The sequence below is a fragment of the Belonocnema kinseyi genome, chromosome 7 (assembly GCF_010883055.1).
Source record: "Belonocnema kinseyi isolate 2016_QV_RU_SX_M_011 chromosome 7, B_treatae_v1, whole genome shotgun sequence".
Lineage (NCBI taxonomy): Eukaryota > Metazoa > Arthropoda > Insecta > Hymenoptera > Cynipidae > Belonocnema > Belonocnema kinseyi.
The window spans coordinates 84875910-84889835 of NC_046663.1; the positions used below are offsets into that span (position 1 = coordinate 84875910).

Genomic DNA, 13926 nt, shown 5'->3' on the forward strand with positions numbered 1-13926 from the left:
CCATTCACTCGGTCCGCTAGGGAGAGCAGACACCTTTTTTCGGCAATTCAATATAGGTGCATATACACTGTTATTTACATTTCAAAATACACTCATACACAAAAAAAGGCATTTTTTAATTTAACTTTTTTGCCAATTCGCTGGACCCCATGATTTAATGCTTACAGGCAGACCGGATAACAGGTTAAAATTGAATGTTCGGTAAAATTACCATGAATGACCGGAAATTTAAACATTTTTCAATTGTATTTTGGGCAATTTATGGTAAGTACTAATAAATTACAAATAACATTACCATAAATTACCGAAAATTTCCAAAAATTTAAAAACTGAATTTTAGGCAATTTATGTTAAGTGACCATAAATTACCGTAAATCATACTTCTTTTATTTGAAATTTAATATGCGCTGAAATCATGACTGTATTTTGAGAAATGTCTGAAATCATCCCTTTGTTATAAAAAATATCGTCAAAAAAGTCCCTCTTCTCTCCTTAGGTGCATAATATACTATTTATAAAGCTTTATTATTAGCTGAAAATAGTGTACCACAGGGAAAAAATCTTAGGAAATAGAGTACATTAGGTATATAGGGTACAATAAAAAAATATGCTTTTGATGAATTAATATTTATTACAGATAAAATGTTACACTGACTTTTTCTTGTTCTTTGGAAAGTGAAAGTGCATCCATTTAAACAGCACGCGATGGACTACTGGATTTTTGATCTCTACATAAATTACAATTTTACAATCGAAATGTAAAAAATTGTACACGCTTTTTACACGTCCATAAGCCGCCGTCTTATCGAAGGTTTAACTTCGCGTAAATACTGGACGCAGATGTGCATACATTTGTGAATAGTACCTCATAGAACAAAATTGCAAAGAAACGATACAGATTCAGTTGAGAGAATTTTACCAAAACTACGATCGTGCTAATATCGTAAGCCGATGCACTAATAACAAAATTCAAATTTGAAAATAATTCGTCTAATATTATTTAAATGGAACTTGTGCCATTTGTCCATAATAAATTTCCAGTTCAGTAAATCGAAGTTTATTCGGGATGCAGTTACAAAGTTAAATCGACGAATGGAAATATTCGAAGCTGCCACCAAAATAGAGGCAGGAAAAATACAAAATGTAACTTTAATAATACGTTATTTCCTTTGCTGTGTATCAATTAAGAACACTCAATTCAATTATTTATATCAAAGGAAAAACGAAGATCTATTTTAAACTATATCCATTAAAAAAAAAGTCTTACATTTTTCCTGATACCTAGCATAATTTTTCAAATCTTGGATTTCATTGTTAAAAAGCGTTACATCCACGCTACTAAAACGGTAAGAAATGGTAGTTCACGCCTTATTTGAATATTCAAATAAAATGTGATGTCCGCGAACGATTATATTCGTACATATTTAATTTCACAATTTAATTTCACAGTTTGATTCCCCATACATTCGATTCATACATCAGATTTACGACGCGCACATAAAACCGTAAGAAAACTTTTCCTCGAAAATGAATAGAGCTACAATTTTCTCAGAATATTTCACAGTTTGTCCGATGTGACAAACCTGGATTGATGATATCTTAGTTCACCTCAATCGATTACGCACAATCTAATAACTACATAGAAACTTCGTAATATATTGCTACATATTCTGACAAAGAAAGAGTAATAAAAAGATCATTCTATTTACATCCAGCCTAAATAAGACTTTAGGCTTTCATTCATTCTCAAGTAGGAGCTACCTCCCAAGCTGTCATTTTTCTTCTCTTAAACTCCAAAGGAAAAAGGAACAATATCCTTTTTCTGAAGTAACCCCTGTATTTCCAGTAAAATACACCCGCGTTTTTATGCATCCAATACTGAGAGTCAGCTATATTATTATTCAAAACGTAATAACTCTCACTGCTCTCGATTTACATTTCTTAAAACTTTGAACTAACATTTTACGCCCATAAATTATTATAATAGTGCCTACAATGTACACAATTTCAAGTCTCTCGCAATGTCACCGTTTATAGTATTTATACATTGATACTGGGTGAGAAGAAATATTCTTAACTACAGAGTACATACTTTATTCACTGTGATGGGCATTACGAAATCGTATCCAGCAATCGCATTTCGCTGCTACCCTCGTCCTCTTCTTCCTCTTCCTGAAACATTCATCAAAATTCTCAATATATTTTCATAAAACACATATCGAGTTAGAATATTATAACTCAGAGAAACAGTTTTTTTAATTTAAAAAAAAATGCAAGCTTTAAACTTATATCTTAGGGCGGAGTGAAAATGATCAAATTAGTCGAATCGTTTAAGCTGAGCAAAATAAATTTGTGGGTTAACATCCGAAAAAAAGAAAAAAAATTTGTTTGAAATCGGTTAATATCTTCTGTCCCCTTTCTTGAATTGAAAATTCAAAATTTTGAAAATTCCAAAAAATTTCCCTATTGCTTCGAAAATTATGGCAAATTTTTTCTATGTACATTTTTTGCTACTGAATAATAATAAAAATTATAAATTAGAAGAAAATTTTGTTTTTCTCAATTTAGAATTTTTGGAAAATGGCCAAAAAACATGTTTTTTGGGATGGACTCCTATGCTCCTATGGGGTTAATGTGTAGGGCGATACTTGTTGATGATATCCCATTTTTTAGCTAACCGGTAATAAAGAATTCTTTAAACTTGTATTACTGATTTTATATTACAAATTACATTTGCTTTTTATTAAAAATTATATACAATATATATTACAAATTATATTCGCTTTATTTAAAGAATTATATAGAATATATATTATTGATCTAATATTGCAAATTATATTTGGTTTAAATTAAAACAATATAAATAATATAAATATAATATGAAATATGAAATATATATTGTATATAATTTTTAATATTAACCAAATATAATCTGCAACCAAAAATTTATTTGCCCCCCCCCATTAGTCTAAAGAATTTTAACACATTAACCCCCAACCCAATAGGGGGGGGGGGGGTTGTACATAAAATGAGTCCATAAGGTAATTCCTACAAAAATATCGTTCTGCCATAATAACACTGTCATTTTTTGCGGCTAAAAGCTTAATTTTAGCAAGTCGTCAAAATCGCTCAAAAAACGTAAAATTGACAATATTTAAACGCTTGAAACATCATTAACATTTTTTTTTTTTGCAAAAACAAAACAGTTTTTTTCTTTGGTTCAAGCTGAAGAAATTTTAGGTTCGACATATTCAACCTTTTCAAAATGTGTGCATAGGACTCAATCCAAAAAAAACATGTTTCTTGCCCATTTTCAAAAAATTCTAAATTGAGCAATAAAATTTTTTTTAATTTATAATTTTGTATTATTATTCAGTAGAAAAAAATGTACATAGAAAAACTTCGCCATAATTTTCGAAGCAATAGGGAAATTTTTCGGAATGTTCAAAATTTTGAATGTTCAATACAAAAAATGGAGCAGAAGATATTAACCGATTTCAACAACATTTTTTTTTTACTTTTTTCCGATGTCAACCCACAAATTTTTTTTCCCAGCTCAAACAATTCGACTAATTTGATCATTTTCACTCCGCTCTATTATATACATATCAACAGGCCTCCCAGTCTCTATGGGATAAAATAACATTTTTTTGTTTATTTTTTAAAACTTTCATTTTAATGCAAAGAGTAAAAAAAGTCGATTTTTTCCTTTTTTTTGTTTATCTTCGTCAACATTTTTTCTATAATAAGCATCGCTAGACTTTATGCACGGGGCTAGTTACAAGCACAAAAAATTACATTGTTCATTGTTATAAACAAAGTAACTTAACAAATAGTCTACAGCATGGATTTTTTGTTTGCAATATACATGCCTAGGATAAAATTACTTGCTTTTATTGTAAAAACAATACTTGATTATGAGAATTTGTCATCAGATATTTTATAATAATTTTATAAACAAATTATATAAAGAAATGTGCAGTGTATACATTTAATGACAAAAAGAAATCGTTTTTGATCTTATTTTTCCTCAAATAATGTCGCTTGATGACAAACTATATAAATAAATTCATGGATGAGCAGCTCAACAGTAGAAAAAAGTTGGACTAAAAGTGCTCAGGTTCATTATAGAAATAATACTTGTATCAAATAATTATTAAGTTTCAATAATTTCTATTCTTATAAACATTTAAATTAACAAAAAAAAGTTAGTCATTTTCACGAAGATATTTTTTTCAATTAATAACATTCCACGCAACTGAATAGTAATACCCCATCAAGAAAATGTGTCATTAACTCCTAATTGTTATTGTTATTAACAGATTATTTCAAAAACATCCATTTTTTCATTTTTGTAATTTTTTGCTCATAAATCCAATTTAAAATATGTTCTTAAGTGATATTTAGTCACAAAATATTATAAACATTAAGCAACTCTTATTTTGTTACATATAATTAATTAAGCAACATAAAATGTGATATAAAACATCGCGTGTTAATATTCCATCCTTAAACATCACTAGCCACATGATTTGAGAAAAAAACTATTTCTTTCTGCCTTTAAATGTTCACAATGGGAATCTGTTTATATAATCTGTTTATGAAATTAATAAAAAAAATATCGAATGATAATTTTCCATCATTAAATATCAGGAACATGATTTGAGTAAAATTAAGAAAAAAAACGAAAATCCATAATGTAGACTGCTTGTTAAGATAACTTTCTTATAATAATTAACTTAATAGTGTTTTTTTTTGCTTTCAACTAACCCCGTGCATAAAGTCTAGCAGTGGAAAGCTACTTTTTGTAACGCTAATAGGGCACCTTTTTCGCGCTCAAAGGAAAACAAATTCCGGATAAATTCAAAAGATTCCAGAAAAATTCAAGTTACATTCAAACGAATTCAAATGAACTGAAAAAAAATGTTTTAATAAATCCATTGATTTTAGTAAAACTGAAATGAATTTAGAAGAATTTAAGATAAAAGAGAAAAATTCGATGAAATTCATAAAAATCATGAATTCAAACGAAATTAAGGAGCATTTTTGGATATTTGCCAATTATTTCGATAAATTATAAATAATTTTACTAAAAACTAAACTCATTATTAAAAATATAAAAAGATAGTGAGGCTACGAAGATATAATGTAAAAATTCTGTTGTAATCATATTTTATATAGAAAAGAACGAATAGAAGCGTAACAAAACTTTCGTTAAGTTCCTTTTCGTTTCTTTCGAAATAAGACTTTGAAGAAACATAATTTTGACAATTTTCCTCTGCAGCTGCATTATTTTTTAGTAATTTTTCATACCTAACATAGTTTGCAGGTAAATTATATTGAATTTACACAAATAATTGGAAAATATTAGAAAATTCCCCTAAATTTCGTTCGAATCCCTGATACAAATTAAAAGTGAATTAAAAAAAAATGAAATAAATTTAATACAATTTGAAAATATTTAAAAACTTTATTGAATTCAGTAACTTTGAAAAAGGCGTTGACAAATTCAAAGAATTTGAGGAAATGCCTAAGAATACAAAAAAAATCTCTGAATTCAGGAGAATTGAGTGAATTTGGAAGGATTCAAGTAAATTCAAAAATTCAAAAGAATTCCAAAAAATTTAGAAAAATTCAGGGTAAATTCAAAAAATTGCAAATCTCTTTAAATCTTTGAAACCCTACTAATTTCTAACACAAGAACTTACGAAATTTGATTGATTACAATAAATTTTGAGTGAATTTAGAGAAATTTAAAAGAAATGAAAAAAATTAGATCAAATCTATAAAAAAAACACCAGGCTGAATTTCGAAAGCAATCAAGTGAATTAAAACCAATTCAAAAATATGAAAAATTAATTGAATTGGGTAGAATTAAGTGAATTTAGAACAATTCACAAGAATTTTAGATAAATCAATCAGAATTCAGGGCAAATTCAAAATGAATTGCAAAAAAGATTTTAAAATCTATTTAATTCTTCGAAACCCTACGAAATCCGTCATGTTCTGTGAAAAATTCTTTGAAATCCATTAAAATATTTAAATCCCTTAAAATTACTGAAACCCTTGAAAATCCCTTGGAATTGTTTAAATTCCTTGAAAATGTCTTGGAATAGTTTTAAAAAGCCTAAAATGTTTCGGTCTTTGAAAGTCTTCAAACTACTGAAATAAATAACACATTTCTAGGAATCTTTTAAATTTTCCTAAAATATTTCAAATCCTTTGAGATCTTTTGAAAGCGCTTAAAACTTCTTAAAGACCTTAAAAATGCCTGAAAATTCTATAAAATTCCCTTAAGCATATAAATTTCTTTTCAATCCTATTAAATTACTGTAATAAATACAAAAAAAATTAATCTTTTGAAATAACCTAAATTATTTAAAATCATTTTTGGATTTTTTAAAGCTCTTGAAAATGCCAAGGAATACAAAAAAATACATTAAAATAATTTAAATCCTTTTGACAATTTTATAAATTGATCCTAAGTATAACAATTAAATCAAAAACTTTTCAAAATTCAAAACAAATTATTGAATTGACCAGAATTTAGTAAATTTAGGAAAATTCAAGTGAGTTAAAAAAAAATCAAAATAATTAAAAAGAACTCAAGATAAATTATTAAGAATTCAGGGTGAATTCCAATTCTCTTAAAATCTTTAAAACTCTACGAAATACCGCACTATTCGTGAATAAATTCTTTAAAATCCACTCAAATATTATAGAATCCCGTCAATTTCTATAATAATATTTTCTAAAATCATGGAAAATTTATTAAAATACATTGAGTCTTAAAATCCCTCAACATCATTGAAATCCTCAGAAATCTGATAAAATAACGTAAAATCGTTCCATATCTTCAGAAATTCTAGAAAATTCGTGTTCCAAAAATATTTCAAAATCTTTAATATCACTGCAAAATAATGAAATCTAAAAAAAAATACTTTGGAATCTTGTCAAGATCCCTAAAATACTTAAAATTAAAAGCTCCTGAAAATGTTCTAGACACTTTTAACATGCCCTAAAATCTTAAAAATGTCTTCAAATTATTGAGACCTATTACAAATTTCTCGGAATCTTTATAAATACACACTGAAATATTTTAAAGAATTATATAATTCGTAGAGAAATTCTCTAATTTTTTGCTTTTTTTTCGAAGTGTCTGACTCAAATAGGGTACCCATAGGGATCAAATCTTGAAATTAGGATACTTCAGGGACTTTAACTGAATACAGGGTACAATAGGAGATACAGGGACCGGTCTGTGAGGCCTGTATTAATAACAATAAATAATAGAAAGAGGTGTGATGTAAAATTCAACCATGTTTTTTTATTAAATTAATTTCTTTTTAATTATTATACGTTTTTCGATTTTTTGTTTGTAAATTCTAGTAATTTCTTTTATTTTTAGTTAAATTTCCAGGTGAAAAAATTAATTTATAAATTAAAAATTCCAACCAAAGTGGAGAATCTCCAAGAAAAAAAATTAATTTTGAACAAAGTATTTTAACTTTTAACCAAGAAAGAATTTTCAGTAAAATAGAGGGAGAAAATTTCAACAAACTGTCGAATTTCAAGCCAAAACAATTACTTTTCTTCAAAACAGTTCAACTTTTAATTCAAAAATATGAATTTTTAAAAACCTTTTTTAGTTATTTCGAATCAAAAAGATGAATTTTCAACTAAAATTACGAATCTTCAAACAAATAAGTGAAAGTTTAACATAATATTTCTACTTTAAACCAATTAGTTGAACTTTTAACTAAAAAATGTGATTTTTATAGAAAGAAGTTGAATTCTAAATAAAAAAACAGATTAATTTTCAAACCAAGAGTTGGATTTTTAGTTTTAAAAAACCTGAAATTGATAACAAATGGGATAAATTTCCAAACCAAACAAATTGATAAAATACAAATTGATTTAGATTTAAACGCTGTGGGCAGAAAACGAATATCAGGCCACTTCAAAAATTAAAAATAGTTTAAATAGTGTAACTTCGAAAAATAGTTTTAAAATAGTGTCACAAAATTATTCAAGCATTAAACTTATATATTAATGAAAATAAATAATATAAGGGGTTGTTATGTGGAAATGAACCATATTTTTTATTAAATTAATTTCTTCGTAATTATTATACGTTTTCGATTTTTTTGTTGAATTATAGTACTCAAAAAATTATATAACACAGTTTATCTCAAATTTAAGAGCGTTGTAGCTTTGAATCAAGTCCATATTTAGAATAAAAATTGCCTGATAAATAAATAATATATAATATATCAATAATAATATAAATTAATAAAAATAACTATTAATAATTTAAAAAATATTTTTGAACCAAATAAGACGAATTTTCAACCAAAGAATTGAATTTTTTAAACTAAAAAAGGAGAGTTCAGCTATCGAGGCATCAAGCCAAAGCGAAGAGAGTTTTCCAAAAAAAAGTTAAATTCTTTAATTGAAAAATATGAATTTTCAACCAAGTTTTACATTTATTTTCAATTCGAAAATATGAATTTCCTAACAAAATATTTGAATTTTCAAAACATAAGGATGAGATTTCAGCAAAACAGTTGATTTTTCAACCAAAAAGATGAATTTTCAACTAAAATGATGAACCTTCCAACAAAAAAATTATTTTTTAACATAATATTACAACTTTCAACAAATTAGTTGAATTTTTAACTAAAAAATATGATTTTTCGACGAAGTAATATAATTTTCAACTAAAACAGATAAATTTTCAACCAAACGGTTGCCGTTTTAATGAAAATACATGACATTTAGACCAAAAGGGAGAAATTTGCAAAACAAAAAGAAAAACAAGAAAAATAGTTTTTTATAATTGATATCTTAACTTCAGAATTAGTATATCCTTTTTTTAATATTTAGACAATGAAGCCGTTGCATTTTTTTTATAACTAATTTCCGACAAAAAACACAAATATTATAAGTCTGCCTTTAAACCTAATGTTTTGTGTGCTTAAAAAAACTGTACCATTGTTTTTATTAGTTTCAGAGTATTAGCGAATACAAAAAATAAAGATTTATCCGAAACTAAGCGTTTCAAATGGAATTTTAATCTCATTCATTTGAACAGAAATATAAGAATAAATATTTCTTAACTGTTTAAACGTTTCATTTATCATTCGCTTTGAAAAATTTTAAACCGTTCATCCTTTAACCTGAATTTTCTAGAAGCTATGAAATTAAAATAAGTTTGAGAACATTTTTATTTTTTAAATTTCAAAGAAAATTGTCACATTATTTCCAGATTTTCAAATTTAATTAGTAGATAAAAACCGTGCTTCTTCAGATGTCTACTTGTAACTTTAAAGAAGCTTTTAGGCTTCTGTGAATCTTTGAAGATCTCAAAAGACTTATTTAATAAGACGTATATGAATTTTGAACACTTAAACTATTTTCGTAAATAATATACTTTTATAGTGTACAAACTTTGCAGGTTTAATTTAAATATAAAAAAATTTAGGTTTAAGTTTTAATCAAGTTCGCGAAAAAACATATTTTTCATAACCAAGCGAATGTCATAAATTTATTAATATTTTCCAAAATTTTACCTTGTATATTTTTAAAGGAATTTGATATTGTTTTCTTTTATTGCAGTTGAATAAAAGCCTCTTAACTCGAATAATTACAATTTATGTTACATTTCTTCAAAGAAAAACATTACATTTTTTATTTCAAAATGCCTTCTCAGCGAAAAATGTACTGCCCAAATGATATTTCAACAAAAAAGATTTTAATTTAAAAAAAAACAACAACAAAAAACAGTTAAATTCATCCTAAAAAATACAAATTTTTAACAAAATAGCTTAACCCTAAACAATAAAAAAATAATTTTTGCCAGTTGAATTTGTAAATAAAAAAGACTTTTTAAATTCCAAAAGAGACGATTTTTCTACTTAAATGTTAATTTTTTTGACATGAATATATACATTTTCAATTAAATAGATGAATTTTCTACCAAGAAGACTAATTTTCTACCAAAAAGACGAATTTTCTACAAAAAACGAATTTTAAACGAAATAGTTACGTGGAACCCGAAGAAATTTATTTTCACTAGAAAAAGATTAAGTTTCAACCAGTTGAATTTGAACAAAAAAAGACTTTAGCAAGAGACGCATTTTCAACAAAATAGTGGAATTATCAACAAAAAGATTAATTTTCGAATGAAAAAAAGACTTTACAACCAAATACTTTAATTTCTATCCCAAACAAATTTTTCAGTTGTGTAAACAAAAATGACAAAATTATAATTTTAGCGGATAAATAATTTTTAATACGAAATGAAAATTAATTTTTCAAGTTTATTTGTTTACTTTTTTACGATTAAATAAATATATCACTTTTTTAAGGTTGATGATTATTATTGAAAATATTATATAGATAATAGACTTCATTTTTCATAAACCTGAAGTTTGCACAATTTTAATTTTAAAAAGAAAAAAAAACGACCACATATAATCTTGAACGCGCTGGTATCCCAATAACAACAATACTTTCAGATTGAGATATTTTTGAGATATGTATTGATAGAAAATTTCACCATGTACTTTTTAATTGGAATTTATCATTTTTTAAACAAATTTAAGCTGGCTCGAAAAAATTCCCTGACTTTAAAACTAAATTCCCTGCCATTCCCAGGTTTCCCAGATGAGTAGACACCCTCTCGTGCATAAATAAATATCACAGGAAGTTAATAAAGATTAATTCAAAATAAAAATTTACAAAGCAGCAGACTCGCCTCGTCAAAACCAAAGCAGGTTTCCATTTCCTTACGCAGTTTCGGATCGCGTTGCGATGTCTGCGAACCGGATTTGTTTTTGGTAATTGTGCCTTGCAGCTTCAATCCGTCCATAGAAGTCTCATCCTCCTCTCCTTCTTCCAACTCCTCTCCAACTTCAGAAACCATACTGTTTTCTTGACCCAGAGGATCCTGCATCACTATATCTCCATCCTCATTAGCGACTACGGCCATTTGCTGCAAAACCCAAAATCATATTCGAGAATCTTTATGACAAAGAGAGTATTTGAATCCTCTTAATCAGGTTTGCTACAAAATCCCAATTTCAACATTCCCTGACTTTCTCTGAATTTTCACTGAACATTTTTCCATTTTCCCTGACCGTTCTAACTTTTTCTTTCAGGTGCAAAAACAACCTTACACCTAGGAGATCAATAATGTCAATGCAAAAACAATGTTTGCTCCTAAATTTCTTTTAACCCATTAACGACCAAAGCTATCAATTTTATAACATGAGTTTGACCGTAAAATTTGTGGCTATAACAAAACAATAAGTAGATCAAAAGTACTGTTCCTTATGTTTTTGGGTGAGCTAAATTCGAATCTGTGGTCAAAATTCGAATATTTTGACTTCGAAATTAAATATGGCGGTTTTTGTATACAAAAATAGTGAAAAATGTTTGATTTTTTATTTTCATAATTTTTTTTCAGGCATCAAACGCTTTAATATCTTAAAATTTCTTCAACCATCGGTGCAAAAAATTCTTAAACATTAACAAAAAATTTTTATATATATATGTTTTTTCTTCCAAAATGGTGGACAAGGTGCAAAAATGTTCCAAAAACTGTTTTTTTTTCATCATCATTGTTTTTCTCAAAAACTTGAAAGTTTAAAAAAAAGTTCCATGGAATAAAAATGTCTTGAAATTAACCATAGAACACTATGACCTTTTTTTTAGATTTTTTAGAAAAAATTTTTGATTTTTCAAAAAATTTGAAATTTGCAAAAAAAATTTTTTTTAATCTGAAAAAAGGCAAGAATATTTTTTGACTAATTTTACGACATTTTTATTCTTGGAAAATTTGTACCAGAGCCTATAGATCTATGGAACTTTTTTTTAAAACTTTGAAGTTTTTGAGAGTCTGAAAAAAAAATTATAAAAATAAAAAATCAAACATTTTTCACTATTTTTGTAAGCAAAAACCGCCATATTTAATTTTGAAGTCAAAATGTTCGAATTTTGACGATGGATTCGAATTTAGCTCACCCAAAAACATAACGAACAATACTTTTGATCTATTTAGTGTTTTGCTATACCCGTAAATTTTGCGGTCAAACTCATGTTATAAAATTGATAGCTTTGGTCGTTAAAGGGTTAAACACTTTTAGTGGAGTCATAGATAATTTTATAAGGGATAATTTACAAATTGCGGGAGACATACGTAAATTACATGAATTTTCAACGAAGAAAAAAGTTTGAACCAAAAATGGAAGAACTGAATTTTGAATTATAACAAAAAATTTTCAACCAGGAAAAAAGGAATTTTCAACAACAAATAATTAAATAGTTAAATTTGCAAACAAAGTGATGAATCTTCAATTAAAAAAAAAAAATTCTCAACGAAAATTATAATATTTGATATTCCACACAAAAATATTTTAATTTTTAATAAAAAACAGTTAAGTTATATAAAAAATACAAATTTCAAAAAACGAGTTTAAATTTACAATCAAGAAAGATTTTTCAGCCTTTAAGAAAAAAATCTTATCCAAAATATTTAATTTTCAAGCCATAAGCGAACTTCCTACAATTTTCAAATAATAAAAAAAAGTTTTCAAGCAAAAAATGGAAGTTAATTTTCTGTTAAAAAAATTATTTTTTTACTTTAAAAACGAATGTTCAACATCATAGTTAAATTTTCAACAAAATACATAAATTTTTCTCTACAATGATGAATTTTCAAGCTAAAAATCGAAATTTCAACCAAATAGTTGAATTTTCAACTCAAAATATGCATTTTTTTTAACAAAAAAGATATATTTCAAACTAAAGAAAAACACGAATTTGCAACAAAATAGGTTAATCATTAACTGTAGAAATTAATTTTTAACCAAAAAGAGGAAGTTTCAACTAATGATATTACTTTTTTACCAAAGACGATTTTTCAAAAAACTAGTTTAATTTTTAGCTAAAACAGCTAGATTTTTGTATGTCAAATATTAAATTAGTATCGATTACTGATTACATATTTAGAAAAACGAGAAAATCTGGACTGAGACTGAATTTTTCTTTAAACATTAGACCAGTAACCGACAATAATTTAACATTTAACGTCAAAAATACAAAAAATAGTTGAAATTTCAGTAGGAAAATAAATTTTCAATGAAATAGATAAATTCCTAACCAAGCAGGTGAATTATCAACAAAGAAGATTACATTTCTATCAAAAGAGATCAATTTTAGACAAAAAATGCAAGTTAAATTTTCAGTTTAAAAAATGTATTTTTAACTAAACAAAAGAATTTTCAACCAAAAAGATTAATTAACCAAAGAACAAACATCAATTTTAAACAAATATACCAATTTTCTACCAAACATTGGAATTTTTGCAGGAATTTTCAATCTAATAGTTAAATTTTCAACCAAAGAAATTAATTTTCAACCAAGAAGACGAATTGAGACTTCGGATTCTATAACCACGCATAAAATTTGCCTGGCCGCTTCAGGCCGCTCGAGTTGGCCCCTGATGGCTTGAAAATCAGTTTTCGAAAATTCAACTTTTTAAGATATCACTTCATAGGAAATTTCATGGCGCATCTTTTTTCTCTCGACAAAAAAGTTGTATCTTTCACTGTTTCTGTAAAAAATCAAAAAAACTTAATTTTTCAGACAAGAAAATTTACTAAATATTTTCACTTCAACTCGCTCCGAAAGACAAAGTTCTTAATAATATAATAAATATATATTAAATATAATAAATATAATATAATAAACGCGTTTGAAAATTGTCTAACATTATTTTGATACTGCTTGCAAAAAAAATGTCTGACTTTTTTATTTAATAAAACCAATTATTTTTCAATAGCACATTATCTTAAAAACAGTTTGAAGGACAAGCACTCAAATTTTCATCTTAAAATATTAAGAACTTTGTCTTTCGGAGTG

General features: G+C 26.2%; 1 protein-coding gene across 3 annotated transcripts in view; it reads right to left on the bottom strand.

Moving 5' to 3' along the window:
- Window positions 1-611: 611 nt before the first annotated feature.
- LOC117176088 (transcriptional repressor CTCFL) overlaps window positions 612-13926 on the bottom strand; it is a 44381-nt gene continuing 31066 nt past the window's right edge. For all 3 annotated transcript variants that reach the window (XM_033366109.1, XM_033366110.1, XM_033366108.1), the window contains exons 12-13: window positions 10760-10996; window positions 612-2172 (exon numbers count right to left, since the gene is read on the bottom strand). In XM_033366109.1, coding sequence (XP_033222000.1) covers window positions 2113-2172; window positions 10760-10996 — 297 coding nt within the window. In that variant the 3' untranslated portion in view covers window positions 612-2112. The remainder of the gene's footprint in view (window positions 2173-10759; window positions 10997-13926) is intronic.